We start from the raw sequence: 17264 nt of genomic DNA, 5'->3' as shown, positions 1-17264 counted from the left end.
ATACTGGCTTAGCATTATCCATACTAAACCTGCTGAGAACCTTCTTGACATACTCTGCCTGTGAAAGCTTTAGTATGCCTTTGTCTTTGTCTCTGATGATTCTCATGCCAAGTATTTGTTTAGCAGCTCTCAGATCCTTCATTTCAAACTGTTTTGACAACTGTTGCTTTAGCTTGTCAATCTCTTCCATGCTGGAACCTGCAATTAACATATCATCCACATATAGCAGTAGAATAATATAGGAGTTGTCAAAATGTTTGACATAGCAACAATGATCAGCCTGACATTTTGTGTATCCCGTACTACATATGAAGTTATCAAACTTCTTGTACCACTGTCTTGGAGCTTGCTTCAAACCATATAGGCTCTTCTTTAGTTTGCAAACTTGACTCTCCTTTCCTGGTATTGCGAACCCCTCTGGTTGTTGCATGTAAATATCTTCCTCCAATTCTCCATGAAGAAATGCTGTTTTTACATCTAATTGTTCAAGATATAAATTTTCTGCAGCTACTATCCCCAGAACAACTCTGATTGTTGTAAGCTTCACAACTGGAGAAAATATCTCAGAATAGTCGATCTCTTTCTTTTGCTGAAACCCTTTTACAACAAGTCTTGCTTTGAACCGTTTGCTTCTGTCATGCTCGGTCTTTACTCTGTAAACCCACTTGTTTTGCAAGGCCTTCTTTCCTTCAGGCAGTTTGGTTAACTCCCAAGTCTTGTTCTTCAGCAATGACTCCATCTCGTCCTTCATGGCTAACTCCCACTTGCTCGAGTTTCCATCTTGTAAGGATTCTTCATAAGTTAATGGTTCACCACCATCTGTCAGCAAGATATAATTCAGTAGAAGTGTGAACCGTTGTGGAGGCTTTATAGTCCTTGAAGACCTGCGAATAGCTGGTTCACTTAGCTCTGCACTATCCTGTGTAGAAGTGGTGGGTATTGAAGTGCTTGAACTGTCTTGTATGAACTCTTGAGTGGTAACATCAGGAAGCCCTTCTAATTGTATGAATTCAGATTTCTGTGGACTCGTATCTGAATCAGTTATCTCTAGTTCTGTACTTGATTTGTCTTTGTACAAAACTTTCTCGTTGAAGATCACGTTCCTGCTTCTGATAATCTTCCTGTTCTGATCATCCCAAAAACGAAATCCAAATTCTTCATCTCCATAGCCAATAAAGAAGCATTTCTTTGATTTGGCATCCAGCTTGTTGCGAGCATCAGAGTCTACATGCACATAGGAAACACACCCAAAGACTTTTAGGTGAGAAAGCTGTACTTCTTTTCCTCTCCAGACTTCCTCGGGCAGTCTGAACTCCAAAGGTACTGATGGTCCACGGTTGATCAAGTAAACTACAGTATGAATTGCATCAGCCCAGAATGTTTGAGGTAACCCAGAATGCAACCTCATACTTCTAGCTCGTTCATTGATGGTCCTGTTCATTCGTTCAGCAATGCCATTCTGTTGTGGTGTGCCTGGAACTGTCTTTTCCATTCTGATACCGTTGACAGCGCAATACTCCTTGAAACCTCCATCAATGTATTCTCCTCCATTATCAGATCGTAAGTATTTCAACTTCAAACCTGATTCAATCTCAACCATAGCCTTCCATTTCTTGAATGTGTCAAACACATCATATTTATTTTTCAGAAAGTAGACCCATACCTTCCTGCTGCAGTAATCAATAAAAGTCACATAGTACCGAGAACCTCCAAGAGATGCTACTGGAGCTGGTCCCCATAAATCTGTGTGCACCAGTTCTAGCTTTCTTGGTCTTAAGGTCCTGCCAACCTTTAAGAAACTGAGCTTCTTCTATTTTCCGAGAACGCAGCTTTCACAAATGTCTAGATCAACATTTTGTAACTCTGGCAGCTTTCCCTTTGACTGAAGTATCTTCATCCCCTTTTGACTCATATGGCCGAGTCTACAATGCCATAGCTGCGCCTGATTTTTTGCTTCAGTAGAGGCAATTATATCTGTTGATCTTGTGGTCATATACAGTGTGCCAGTTTTCTTTCCACGAGCCAAAACCATTGCTCCTTTTGATACCTTCCACATTCCTCTAGAGAAAAGGATTGAATGGCCACTATCATCAAGTTGTCCGACCGAGATCAACTTCTTCTTTAGTTCAGGAACATGCCTTACATTTTACAAGTTCCATGTAGATTCATTCATTGTCTTGATTTGCACATCTCCTATACCCACAATATCCAATGGTTGTCCATCGGCCAGATAGACTACCCCATAATTTCTAGCAGTGTAATTTTGCATCATTTCATGGTGTGGAGTACAGCGAAATAAAGCTCCAGAATCAAGAACCCAATCATCAATAGGACTATGTACAGCAAGGATCAAAGCATCTTGTACCTCGTTTGTAGTGGCATTTACAGAATCAGCTTCAGGTTTCTTTGGTTTTGTGCAACTCCTCATGAAATGACCAGGTTTGCCACAATTCCAACATTCAACCTGCTTCCTAGGTCCAAACTTGCTTTTGCTTCTGTACCTGGATTTTGATCTACCTCTGGATAAGCCTTTGTCTTGTCTCCTTCCTCGAGTGTTGATGTTGAAAGCTGAACCTGAACTTGAGCTTTCACCCGAGTCTTTTCTTCGTACTTCTTCAGCTAAAATCAGGTCTCGGATATCATCATACTTTAACTTGGATTTTCCAGCTGAGTTGCTTACGGCTGTTCTCATACCTTCCCAACTGCTTGGAAGTGAAGCTAGCAAAATAAGTGCTCGGATCTCATCATCAAACTCAATTTCAACAGATGACAATTGATTTGTGATGGTGTTAAAATTATTAAGATGCTGTGTAACAGAGGTGCTTTCTGTCATCTTCAGGTTGAACAGCTTCTTCATCAAGTGCACTTTGTTATTTGCTGATGGCTTCTCATACATCCCAGACAAGGCTTTCATCAATCTTGCTGTGGATTTCTCTTTTGTAACATTATGAGCAACTCTTCTTGACAATGATAGCCGGATAATGCCCAAGACTTGTCTATCAAGTATTTGCCAATCTTCTTCTGACATGTTTTATGGCTTGCTCCCCAACAGAGGAAGATGAAGTTTCTTCCCATATAGATAATCTTCAATTTGCATTTTCCAATATCCAAAATCAGTTCCATCAAATTTTTCAATTCCTACAGCCTTTATTTCATCAGCCATTTTTACTCTTTCTCGGATTTGAATCTAAAAAATCTGACCTTACAGATGTGTCCGGAATGGCCAAAAATGCTGGAAACGACACTGAGATCACCCAAATCGGACTTCGAATGGCTCTGATTTAAACAATAAAAAATTGAGATAACTGGACGCTGCAGATGAAGCCACATGGCAGGAGGAATAGTCGCTGCGCCACACCAGATCAAAACCCAGTTGTGCTGACATGGCTAGATGACGTGTCAGACACATAGGCAATGTGGGGGTCACCCAATCTGACGTGGCAGATCCACAGAGATCTTCGTCTGACGTGGCAGTGGTGACACGACTGATGACATGTCTGGTGACGTGGCTGTTGACCGTGTCGAACGGCTGATGTGGCAGGTGACTTGGCTGCTGACTGTGTCGAACGGCTGACGTGGCTGCTGACGTGGCAGAGTCGAGTTGCAGGAAACGACGAGGAAGACGCGTGACGCGCGTACGGCGCGTCTGTGCGCGTGGACAGTACTGGTGGTGGCGCGTGCGGGCATGCAGGACGTCGGATTTTCGCCGGGTTTTCACCAGTGGATTCCTCTCGTCGTCCTCTTCACGGTGGTATGTTCAAAAACACGTTTTGAGAACTTTGATTTTTGAGTTTGGATCAAACACCCTCTTTTTCAAGAACTTTCAAGAACAAGCTCTGATACCAGTTGTTAGGGGATCCAAACATTCAAACACACACAAATTTACGTGGTTCGGCAACTTGCCTACTCCACGGAGCTACTGGTTTGTATTAATCAAGCTCAAAAGCAATACAAACAAGAAAACAAGGAGGAGGAGAAAACTTCTCTACTCAACTCAACTCTCACCCTTAGCTCTCTCTCTGTGTTTCTCTCTATCTCATATTATATCTCAGCTATCAATGCACCCTCTATTTATAGCTGAGGAGGGAGACAATTGTTCAACAATGGTGGGCAAGTTAGGCACCCATCATTTGACTATATCCATGTCAACCATGGTTGCCACCAACTATGGCTGGCATCAATTATGGCTGCCACCAATCATGGCTGCCACTGTCCATTTGTGCCCACACACATAACATAAGTTGTAGCCGAACTAGCTAGGTGAAGTGAAAAAATCTTGGTAAGTGGCAAGGCTTTTCTCACCTACCACGCTTGTGAAGTCATTATTATGACTGTCTAAAGACTAGACTTCTTCATATTTAATATTTCTTATATAGCCTAGCAAGTTTGAGTTCATTAATTCTTTCCTTTTAAAAAAAAACCTTTTAAATTATTGGTCCAATATTTTTTGAGACAAAGCTTATTCATATTTTTCCTTTTCCTACAATACCCAGCTAACGAGGCATTTGAAAAACTTTCATCCTTTCTTTGTCCACAAAAAAAACCTTTACAAAAAGATAATACATTTTATTTAAGAAACAGGAGAGAAAGTAAACAAAATTACTGATATATTTATTTGATCTTACCTTTTATGTTGCTCCTTGCTAGCTACATTATTCTATAATAATAATAATTATAAAAGGAAAATGGAAGGCCACTTACCTTTAATCTTACCAGTTTTATATTATTTTATTTTACATTTTAGAGTTTAGTTACTAAAAACTTATATAATTATTAATTTTAGAACTTATAAGATTAATTAAGGGAGTGCTGACAAACTGATACAAACACATATATTAATAAATATAATTATTATTATTATTATTATTATAAAATAATATTTTTGCCTTTATCCATATATTTTAGAAGGGAATCTATGGAATAGAATGCTTGTGAATGGTCATTAATGTTTTATCGAATTAACATTTTCTTCTTCCCAGGAAAAGAATTAAGAAATAGAAAATGTAAATAGGTAAATTCAATTAGTTCAGATACTAGGTCTGTTTTTCAAAGATAATTTATTTAAATTCTAAAAATTTTAAAATTATTAGAGACTTGTATTTCAAAATCTATAAAAGTAAGCTATGCACAAATTAATTGAATATCTATATTAATAATAATAAAAAAAAGGTCGAAAGACAGAGGCTAGATGCAGAGCCAATGCCATGTTTCCTCTCTTTTTAGCGTTTGTCTTTTACAATATGGGAACAACAAACGCAAGTAAAGGAGTTAGTAATTGTTCATTTCTGGCTAGTAAAGCAACTGTATGGAACACTTAATCGCACCTCTTTTTATCCTTTCCACGTCCCTTCTCCTTTCTTTTTGGTTCCTTGGTGTTTTTTGTCCATTTCACGCTCCTCTCCTCTCTTCTTCTTCGATTATTCTCAACGCAACCTTCAATATATATATATATATATATATATAGAAGAGTGTGTGATATTCTGTCTCCAAGAGGTATATAAAATGGTCATCATTCCACCATTCTTGTCCTTCTGGTGCGTAAATTATTTCTGTTTCTTGGGAACAGATCATTTTAGAGATCTTTAATTACTCGGTGAATAATTGAAAAGGATAAAAAATTCTTGTCAATGTGAAAATGAAACAATGTCAAACTTGCTAGGCTATATGAGTAATATTTAAAAAGTGTCTAGCCCTTCTTTTTAATTAATTAATTAGTCCACCAGAGTAGCAGATGAGAAGAGCATAGCTAGTTTTAAAGATTTATTCACATCACCTAGTTCAGCTATAATATGTCTTCGTAATACAGATATCGATCAAATTCTAATTCTCCCTTAGCCTATTTCTCGGATGCAACTAAGTACTAATACGGCATAGCAATTACTTTGCATTGATTCATAATTCTCAGGCCGTCTGGAGAAGAAATGTAGTCGAATTGCCATAATAATTGATTTTGAATAGTCAAATATAAATTTCTTATAACTAGATGAAAATATATCTCAAATAAATAATATACATAATTTAATAAATGTATTTATTAACTAATATTACAGGTATAAGTTCAACAGAAAATTTGATCGCGTCAGACCAAATTAATGATTCAAAGAGATGATAAATTCAAGTCTCAAGTCATTAGTTTAAATAGTAATTTAAATAATATAAAAAACAAAAATAATAAATAAATTGATAAAAAAACAACAAAAATAAACACACCTCAACTTATTTGAAATTTTGAATTATCAAATAATTCGGTGCTAATCTAATTCAATGAAAACCGTAAAAAAAAAAAAGAGAGTAAAATTTCAAGGAAAAAATATAGAAAACATCAATTTAAAAAAATTAAATAAATTAAGATGAATCTTTTAAATATAGTATAATCTAAAAAACATGCAGATTAAAAAATGACATGAATAAAATAAAAAAAAATTTGAACACCCAAACCTTTCAAATACCACATTCCCAAGCAGCATTTTAATCACTAGACAGCCCCTCATGCACGCCTACCCTGAAACCCTTTTTTGTTACAGGCCTGCTTACAGGGACAGAAAAACAAAACAAAAGGTGGGGAGTCTTATATATGCTCTCCCCTTCACCCGTGAAAAGACGCAAGGTCTTGCAGTATACACTTTGTCCTGCATGTCATGAATTGTAGCAATAACCATCGGATAGAGAGAACAAACAGGTTTCGGAGATAATCAGAGAAAAAAACAGATTGCTTCTTATATGTTCTTGAACCTAATCATGCTTCGACACTGAATTACAAATCAGAAACATTATCAATCGTCAAAGTTTCATTACATTTCACCTTCAATCCTTGTCAGCTTTGTTCCAGCTCCTTGCACAGCAAATTAGCAACTCTTTGCAGATCATATCTCACAAAATAACAAGCAAAAGGTAAGCTCTGACTCGATCGTTGAGCAAATAATTTGAGGATCATACTCTTAAGAGCCACATGTCCCAACCCAGCAGCAACAGCGCTCGTAAGCACATGTTCTCGCAGAATTGAGTGAAGCTATCTCAACGTTTTCTTTTTCCTCCCTTTTTGTTGTCGCAGGAAAGGAGTCCTGTTTTGTAATTTGAGCATTTTAATAATTTATAATACTATTATTTGTGTAATTTTTGAATTTTTTTAGGTGGGTGGGTTTGGTTTTTCTAAGAAATACGTTATTTATGGAAAAAAAATTAATTAACAAAAAATGTGTTTTTCTTGGCAAGCATAAAACAAGATTTTAAAAATCAAGAAAAAAAAATATTGACAAAACGAGCCGAGATCCATAAACTCAAACCAATAATACCATAGCTAGAAACCTGAGCCCAATAGCACACAAGTCATCAAGTCAAAGGCCCATTTTATCACTACATGTCATTTGCTCCATCCGAATGACATGTCCCCGGCTACAGCTACATTGTTTTGAAAAAGAAAATAAATAAATAAAGCATCTACCCTCATAAACCTCCATTTTAATAATAAATAAATCCATTTAAATTGATGTTGAAAATTTAATTTTTATGTTTTATATTTAATCTCCTTTTTTTCCAAGAATTCTTCAATGAAAATTCTTAAAAAGCCTGCTATACAAGCCTTCTCACATTACATAACAATAATAAAATTAAGATATACGAGGCTTAAACTTGCTTTATTAAAATAAATTTTAAGTATCATCTTAATTTCTTCTTGGAATTTCATGATAAAAGTAAATAAAATTTATGTTTTTATTAAAGTCAATTTTAAATTATAATTTATAAAAACCTAATTGCATTTTAAAAACAATCATATTTTTAAAAAGATATTTAGATATTTAGTATTATGATAATTTTTGTTTTTTATCCATTTATAAAAAAAAATTATTTAATTTGACCAATAATTCATATTTTTTACACTGTATTTCATGTATAATTACTTTTCAAACCTTGATTCTATGTAAAACTAAGATAACATATTTTTTATTTATGAAAAATTTTTATTTATTTATTCTGCACCCAAAAAATTATCTCATCATATTTTTAATAAAATATGTTTTTATTTTTTAAAAATAAAAATAAAAATATTTTTCACCTATTTTTTAAACAATTACAAAAATTATTATAATATCAAAAATATATCAATCCTCAAAAACCTCCTAGGATCCAAAACAGAAAACCTCACCCGCGCGCCAAAACCCCATTTCCCGCGAAATCAAAAAAACCCGCCAAACACTCTCAGTGTCTCCGAACTCCACCCTTAAAAAACCCACATGAAAACCCTCCTCGACAGCAATAATGGCACTGAGAAGCAAGAGAAGTCAAGCTCCAAAGCCAATATCTAGATCCAAAGCTGCTGCTGCTGCTGATTACAGTGATGTTTACTGTGAAAAATGTGGGTCAGGAGAGTCACCAGGAGAGCTACTTCTTTGTGATAATTGTGATAAAGGGTTTCATTTGTTTTGCTTGAGACCTATTCTTGTTGCTGTCCCTAAAGGATCTTGGTTTTGTCCTTCTTGTTCCAAGCAAAAGATGCCCAATTGTAAGTTCATTCCTTTTTTTTCAAAAAAAAAAAGCGTCCTTTTTTAGCTTTTTTATGGGGTTTTGTTGTTGATTTTTTGGTTTTGTGAAATGGGGTAGGTGGATTTTGTGATTTAAACTTAATTTTTAAGGGATTTGATTTGTGGGGTTTTTCTGTGGAACTGGATTGAAAATTGTTAACTGGGAAGGAAAAGAAAACAAGGAATGATAGAAAAAAATTAGGAATTGAAAATTGCAAATGTGTTGCATTTGATAATCTTGAAATTGTTAGTCTCTTAATAATATTAATTGCGAAAATTAATTTTTTTTGGTTGAATTTGTTTTTTTAATGAGCAGCATTTCCTCTTGTTCAAACGAAAATCATCGATTTCTTTCGCATTCAACGGTCCACGGAATCGATTCAGAAGCTAAGTCAAGGTAAACAAAAAATATGGGGTTTATGTGCTTTGTGTTTTGATTTATGGGATGGTGTTAGTTACCGTGTTTCCTGTCCTGTTTTTAGATATTCAGAAGAAGCGAAAGCGGTCTAGTAGTTTAGTGGTGTCGAAGAAGAGGAGGAAGCTGTTGCCATTTAGTCCGAGTGAAGATCCTGAAAGGAGACTAGAGCAAATGAGATCACTAGCAACAGCGTTGACAGCCTCGGGGACGGAGTTCAGCAATGAACTAACTTACCGGCCAGGCATGGCACCGAGGTCTGTGAATCAGTCAGCTCTTGAGAAGGGAGGAATGCAGGTAAAAAATGGGAAAGCAATTGTTTTAAATTAAAACATAAAAAGAGAGACATATTCCAGTGCTTGCCTTGTGAATTCGTTAATATTAGGGACATGGGAATGCAGTGGTTTTGATGTTTAAGTCTGATTTATGGGTTTAATATCAACAGATATATAAGGCCACCTTGTATTGTATATTGCTTGCATTTGACAAGAGAGGCCCTGTTTTGAAATGTCAACGGTTGTGGTTATCTCGATTGTTGTGATGATTGCAGCTTTTTAAGGATGACTTTACTGGCTTCTAGTTACCTGTATCTGCTCTTATGCAGCTGAGCTGAAATTACTATTTTATAGATTTGTAGGCGCACATGTATACGAACTGGGCAATAGTCTCAAGGATTTTCCTTCCTTTTTTTTTTCTATTTTAGAAGTATAGATTAAAGGGGGAGGAGTAAATGTTTCTAATTCTGATTGATTAATACTGTTGGCTAGTTAGCTGTTTAGTGATTCATAGAGTCCAGGTTTATTGAAATTCAAGTATGATTACTGTACAGGTCTTGTCAAAAGAAGATGCTGATACCTTAAATTTGTGCAAAAGGATGATGAATAGAGGTGAATGGCCTCCTCTCATGGTTGTTTTTGATCCCAAGGAAGGGTATGTATATATAGTTTCCGACCTTTCAAGATTAAATATGTTTTGTTCTCGTTGTGGCTAGTAAATTTGGATCAGTGGTTCAGTATACCTGTTTGATTGTAACAGGTTCACAGTAGAGGCAGATAGATTCATAAAAGATTTAACGATTATAACTGAGTATGTTGGAGATGTTGATTACTTGAAGAACCGGGAAAATGATGATGGTGATAGCATGATGACATTGCTTCATGCTGATAATCCTTCACGAAGCCTTGTCATATGTCCTGATATGCGTGGGAATATAGCTCGATTTATCAATGGTATCAACAATCACACACAGTAAGTTCATCCTCAACATTGAACTTGTGCTTTATGCCATGGAAATAAAAGCATCTGGCAAATCCTTTGGAATTAAAAATTGAAGTTACAAGGTTAACCTGTAAGTTAGGCAGACTGCGTGGCATATGGAGTTAATTTCTTATAGTGGCTATAACATTTTGCATAAATCAGCTGTGCATTTCACTTGATCGTATATCATGGCTGGAGGTGCCATGAGAGTGTAATCATAGAGAACACACAACATATAATTGAGTTAATTGTGAATGTCTTTCAACTCTAGCTCCCTCACTTAGCAAGACACTGAAACAAGTCAGGATAAATGCATGAACACAATGTCTTTCAAGTATGCCAGTTTAGTTTTTTCCTTGGACATTCGCAATCTTGCAGGAGGCCTTTCTGTTGCAAACAATCCAAGTCTTGCATTTTCCATTTAATTTTTGTCAGGTTGGATTTTGAAAACAGTTATACCTTTGGTCCGCTCTTATAAGAACCTTATCCTTCGATGCAGAGAAGGGAGAAAGAAGCAGAATCTAAAATGTGTGAGGTATGACATAAATGGTGAATGCCGGGTTTTGCTGATAGCCAACAGGGATATATCAAAGGGAGAGAGATTATATTATGACTACAACGGATATGAACATGAATACCCAACAGAGCATTTTGTTTAAATTCCTTTCTATTTGATTTTGAAGTAAGTTAACAGTCATCGACTAACAAGCTAGTCAGATGTTTTAGTCCTTCCAGAAATTAGTGAATTATGTAATCATTGAAGAAAGAAATGTGAAAAGTTCCAACTTTTGCAACAAGAATGTCTAAGCACCAGTACATTATTTTTGAAGTATCTATAGCAAGCAAGTCTCGCCTTGCCTGGAGTGAGAGACAGCTAGTGTGGTGCTGCTGTTACCATGAGACAGTTCTGTATGTAGCATCGTTCTTAAAAACAGGACACGGGCAAATTGTTTCATCCTTTGATCCACATAGTTGGAGAACACAAGGTTCTGTAAGACTGGAGATTATTTTAGAAGGACAAACCCGAGATGCCATCTAAAATATGAGTGCTGCAGATTAAAACATAACATATAACCAACTTGAGATGCCACCATGCTAATAACTAGGGACTGTTCAATCATTGGATTAAAGAGTCCTTTCTGAGCCTCCACAGCTAGTCTTTCAGAGCTGGTAACTACACATCTGACTCCCATAATGCTAATTCTGCCGACTGCTTTGCACCTCTAAGAAGCCTAGAACGTACTTCAAGGCCAAAAAGTTCAGCATTTCAAGAGTTGTATCTTGAGCCTAGTGGCACCTCATACACAATTAATTTCCGGTCAACCAACCGACAGCAAAGTAGTTACCAGAAAACCTTCCATATGGAAATATTCGTACAGCGCCGCCCACATTCATTGCTCTCTAATCAATATAATAATGGCGATTGACAGTGAAGTTCTTGTAATAGTAGTACTACGTTGTCCAGAAGCAGCTAGCACTGTCAGTCCAGAAGACAACATGTCCACACACTTCCCTGCAAAACTCAGTGAAATATACAACTCAAGAGCGATCCAAAATTAAGGTCTGCCATGACCATACTAGCTGGCAAAAACTAGTTCTTACGTAGAGAGAGGGAGGTAGGAAAAATGGGCAAGCCCCTCAGATTTGAACCGATGCACCCCCACAATTGTGGCCCTACGCTCACACTACATCCAGAAAATATGTGAGACTGCATCAGATCATGGATCAGAGGCGCCCCCACAATTGTGGTCCAATGAACCAAAAATTAGTACCTTTTCTCTGGGTGTTACTGTAAGGTATTGAGGTCGAGCCAAGCAAACTTACATGTTACCAGAGATTCTCATCAGAACTCAGATCCCAAGAGAGGGCTTATAGGTTTTACTGTCCTGACAGAAATGGTAGTGCTCATAAATCCAATAAAGAAAAATTGTTTGGCTAGCTGTCCATGATGGTCAAGTTAAGTTATGATGTAATTTGCTGATATGAGATACACTAAACGCTGCCCAGCTCGATGAGTTACCGAGGTGATTTTGTTTGAACTTTAAAAGGACAAATACAATATCGTTTTGTATTGATCATGTTAAACCACATAACCCGTTACCTGTGCCTGTGTTTGTTTAACAGTTTTATTATACTGTGAAAAAGATTCATCTCTTTGTTTGCACAATCATACACAACAGTTCAAAGCATTTCTCTCGTATCATTAAACAATTTAAGATTATTTTTTTTTTCTTTTCTTGCAGATAATCTTTCTAGTAGAATATGCCAAACAATTTGGATCTACAGCGTCGTTGTTCTTTCTTTTTTAGCTAATCTTTCTCAGTAGAAATTGTTAAACAATTTGGATCTACAGCAATACGTTTTTCATTAGCCACACTTGCTTGAGCCATAGCAATTTCCAAATAATTTTTTGCAAGCTTCTAGGTCAGTATAATATGCTACTGATCAAGCCATCGTCTAGCTAGACTAGTACTACTTGATAGTTCAAGCTTTAACTATGTACTAGTTAAATAACCCGCGTGATACTACGGGATTAATTTTTTTATAAAAATATTAAAAAATTAAAATCTAAAAGTATTAGTTTTTTTTACAAAGTTATATCCAAAAATTTTAAGTTTTACTGTAGCGCCGGATCTAAGAGTAATATATATAATAACATTAAACTTGAAAAACCCAAGTTTAAGTGGATTTGACTGCAATACCGAACCCAATAGTCTTGGATATAGGTATGGCTGTAAAGTTATGTCGTAAAAGTGTGATACTTAAATATATTAATTAAAAGAAAAAAAAAACCAACATAAAGAAAAAAAACTAATGAAGAAAAAGAAAAAAATCTGAATTAACTAGATTAACTCGTTAAATCCGAGATCCATGTTATGAAATTCTAATAACTAAATAAAAAAAATTTAATATCAACAAACTAAATAAAAAAACTTAATTAAAAAAAACATCAACCTTTTCATCATGGATTGCACTGTGCAGTTCACAGTGAAAGACATAAAAGGAAAAGTAAAAAAAATTAAAGGCATTAGCCTTTTCATCGTGGACTGTATATAATATTAAAAGATAAAATTGGAAGAACAAAAGTAATGAGAAAAAAAAAGAAAAACAATCTGAATCAATCAAGTTAATCGGTCAAACCTGAGATCTGTGTCATGAAAATCTATTAATTAAATAGAAAAAATTTAATATTAAGAAACTAAGTTAAAAGAATAATTACAAAACAAAAAAAAAAGATAAAAAGATAAAAAAAACTAAAGGCATTAGTTTTTTCACTGTGGATTGTACCGTGCAATCCACAGTAAAAAACTTTAAAAGAAAAAAAAAATAAAATAAAAAACAAAGGCATACATCATAGGTTATTTTTTTTCTTTTGTAAAAAATATAAAAAAATACTAAGATCTGAGAGTGTTGTGTATTTCTACAAAAATATATCCAAGAGTTTTTGGTCTAGGCTTGACCCAAGAGTAATATTTATAACATTTATAATAATACTAAATTTACATGACTTAAGTTTAAGTGAGTCTAGTTGCAACACTGAACCCAAGAGCCTTGGACATGGGTCTGGCTGCAAGGTCGTGTCATAAAAGTGTGATAATTAAATAGATTAATTTAAAAAAATAAAAAGAAAAAACTAATGAAGAATTTTTTTTTTTGAACTAACTGGGTTAACTCTTCAAACCAGGTTAACTTGTCAAATCTTAGATTCGGGTCATTAAAGTTTGATAACTAAATATAAAAAAATTTAACGGGTTAACCCATAATTAACTGGGTTAACCTGTCAAGTTTAGGATACGTGTCATGAAAATTTGATAATTAGATAGAAAAAAATTTAATATTAACAAACTAAACTAAATGAAAAAATTAATTAAAAAGAGAAAAATAAAATTTCGGGTTAACTTGTCAAATCAGATTAACCCATTAAACTCGAGATTCATTAACAAACTAAATTAAACAAAAAAAATTATTAAAAGAAAAGAAAAAAGCAAAAAAAAAACCAGAAAGGCATAAAAAATAAAAAACAGAAAAAAATGAAAAAGAAAAAAAATATTATAATATAATTATAATATAATATAATAATATAATTATCATTATAATAATTATTATATTATTATTATATATAAGTATTATTAAAAGGCGTGGGGAAGCTACAGTGCTTTCCCCACGCGTATATTGTTAATGGTGGACTCTAAATCTTGATCTCGCGACAAATTAAAGTTTCAAGAAAAGAAGATGGGAAATTCAATTTGCGTTAATTAGAATATATTATAATTTTCTTAAAATATCACATCAGCTTGATTTAAGCTCGTAACTCATCTTTAGGAATCACTAATTAATTCTTTTGTAGCACATTTAGGCTTATAAGCACATAAAAACAATATTACAAGATAAGGGTACTCTAAAAGCATTTATTATCTAAAAACTTAAATATTTTTTAAAAAAAATCCCAAGAATAATTTTATATTATTTTTTAATGCAAGTAAAAACTTTTTATATATAGGTTCACTGAATTTGTTATTGCCTTTCAGTTTCAAAGGGGGGAAAAATAAAGTAAAGTATAAAGGCATTGCATGCCTATTGTTCATTAAAGGTAGAAGTGGGCAGTGGGTACCCATAATAATAAGAATTATTCAGGGAAATGCGACCATCAAAGACCCACCTCTGTAGCTTGTTTGGTGGAAAACAGTCTGCTACACAGCCTTTTACACTCAGATTTCATCATGCATAAATCCAGCCATGCCAACATGGATGATATTTTTTAAACAATTAAATTTTAAAATATAATTTATATAATTTTTTATTATATTTATTTAAATAAAAATTATTTAAGTTTAAAACTTCTATAAATTTATAGTGCATCATATTTAATTTTTATCAAATAAAATAAAAATAATAAAATTAAAAGTCTTTTCGCGTGATTAATAATTTAAAAAATTATTTTAACTATAAAATTTAAATTATTAAATAAAATTTTAACATATAATTTATATAAATATTAAACTCATAATTAAGCACAAATATCATTATTACAATCATATATATTTCCCATTTTCATTTTGAAAATATCACATGTATCTTTTGCTTTATGAAAATTGTTGGCCTTTTTTGTCCAAAACTAACTTGGGCATGCATTATCTAAATTTTTGTCCATCTAATTATGGGATTATTTTCCATTATCCTTCTTTACTTGAAAAAAATAATGTAAATTTTGCAACTGGAGCATTTACAAAATTTTAGTATTTCATCCTTCTTTGGTAAAACTAAGATTTTCTTATCTAACCTAAGGCCATGACCATGGACTCCAAATCTATATCTAAGGTTATGTTTGGTTAATGTTTTATGATAAAAAACAAATACAAAAAAAAAATATTTTGGTTGAAGGGATGGGACAAGAATATAAAATAAATATATTTTTAAAATAGTTTTGAAGTGAATTTATAGCTTTTTAAAATAAAACGGACAAAAAAATATGTTTCCTTCAACTTCAGTATTTTTGTTTTAATCTCAAAATAATAACTAAACATTATAGAGAATTGAGGTCTGTATAGGAAAATAACTTTCCATCTCAAGGGAGGTTATGCCCACACTGGACTCACATGCAAGCTAGATCTATCTATATACATAATTAATGAGTTCAGGACCACACCTTGCAATCTAACTTAATTTGTGCTGGAAGATGAACGAATTTAGAAATCTAAATGGCTTGCAGGCTTGGCTTCTTGTATGCCTCCTGGGAAGATCATAGATGCTAGCTATGATGGGTTTCTTGCAATAAAGAGATGTGCATGGCCAATGATTAATATCTCGAAGTAAAATACATAAATAATGAAAAAGAAAGAACATGTTTCATTGTATTTTCTTTTTTGAAAATATTAAAACTCACTTTAAAATTATTTAAAAACATATTTATTTTATTTCTTTATTTTTATTTCTTCAACTAAATATTCTTTTTATCTCTTCTATACATATATATACACACACACACATACCTAAAGAAGTTTTTTCCATGTTGAGTATATGCAACTGATCATGCTACAATCGTAATTAGAAATATCATTCTAGAAGAACATATTTAACGTTGCTAATCAAACGATTATAATTATAAGAGCCAAATACTTAATAGTATCAAACATTTAGTAGGTAAGAGTACTTCAGTTGTCGGCCATAACATATTACTCCTGTTAATGAAGAGACTTGGAATCAAAATGATTGAGATTTACATTGTTAAAAAAAAAAAAATTCAACAAGGGCACCTGCTTATGCCTTTATTTAATCATGTCAGCCACCATAAATTAGCAAGCAACTTATTAAGGAGCCGTTCATGTGGCCACATAACCTACACAAGTGACCTAATTTTACAAGAACACAAAGAGCTAGAGGTGCATCCTCTCTACCCTGAAACCCCTAAAGCTCAAACCTCTAACCTTTCGATCTTTCCAACTCTGTGGACGAAGCACCAAATTGAAGGGATAGAGTAAAAATAGAAATTAAATGGTTGACAAAACAAGAATCCTTGTGATCAGACCCCCGATCTCAAACCTTGGGATCTTCGTATAATGTAGATCAATTTTATTTTACTTTTTTTTACCGAAAAAGAAACATTACAAGCCAACTATTAGGAGAATATGGTGCTGTTTCTCAACAACAAGAACAAACCACCCATGCAATACCATGAACTATATGGACATTATCGAGGCTACAATCTTGGGGTTGTGCGTGTGTTGTTCCCAGAGAATGATTTGTTGCTTAAGAAGATGGCAAATAGATGAATTAAATCATCTCCACCTACAAGTAATGCCTTGGAGTTTTACAACTCATACTCATCATACAAAATGGATCATGGCATCGCGGTGTCCAAACTCAGAAAAGAAAAAAGAAAAAAGAGAAATCCCATAATCCCGAATTTGGTTATACATGTTATTGTTAGCTTACCACTTGCTTACCCTAATATTTGTAGTATGAACTTTTTATTAAAAAAAAAAATAATTAAAACAAAGTTATTTTAATTTATCTTGATTAACCATGGCATAAGTAATAAGTTGATCCCAGTTTGATGATTTTGTTTATACTTT

The 17264-nt window shown here is 33.9% G+C and overlaps 1 protein-coding gene across 2 annotated transcripts; it reads left to right on the top strand.

Annotated features, from left to right (window-relative positions):
* Positions 1-8168: 8168 nt before the first annotated feature.
* LOC105125904 (histone-lysine N-methyltransferase ATXR6-like) lies at positions 8169-10988 on the top strand. Of its 2 annotated transcripts, none has more exons than XM_011026572.1 (6): positions 8169-8500; positions 8836-8916; positions 9002-9231; positions 9764-9864; positions 9970-10182; positions 10696-10813. In XM_011026572.1, exons 1-6 carry the CDS (start codon positions 8257-8259, stop codon positions 10730-10732), a joined length of 906 nt encoding a protein of 301 aa, XP_011024874.1. In that variant the 5' UTR covers positions 8169-8256; the 3' UTR covers positions 10733-10813. The 2 variants fall into 2 exon arrangements, with proteins under 2 accessions (XP_011024874.1, XP_011024873.1); XM_011026571.1 differs by having other exon boundaries at positions 8170-8500; positions 10691-10988.
* Positions 10989-17264: the final 6276 nt, after the last annotated feature.

Source organism: Populus euphratica, unplaced genomic scaffold, assembly GCF_000495115.2.
Source record: "Populus euphratica unplaced genomic scaffold, PopEup_1.0 scaffold44.1, whole genome shotgun sequence".
Lineage (NCBI taxonomy): Eukaryota > Viridiplantae > Streptophyta > Magnoliopsida > Malpighiales > Salicaceae > Populus > Populus euphratica.
The sequence above is the reverse complement of the archived record's forward strand: the minus strand, read 5'-3'. Positions and strand labels throughout refer to the sequence as shown.

Excerpts from the sequence above, each read along its gene's own strand:
- LOC105125904 (XM_011026571.1), top strand. The coding sequence starts at position 8,257 with ATGGCACTGAGAAGCAAGAGAAGTCAAGCTCCAAAGCCAATATCTAGA. Across the intron at positions 9,232-9,763 it reads TTGAGAAGGGAGGAATGCAG|GTCTTGTCAAAAGAAGATGC; the intron begins GTAAAAAATGGG and ends ATTACTGTACAG. Across the intron at positions 10,183-10,690 it reads GGTATCAACAATCACACACA|AGAAGGGAGAAAGAAGCAGA; the intron begins GTAAGTTCATCC and ends CCTTCGATGCAG.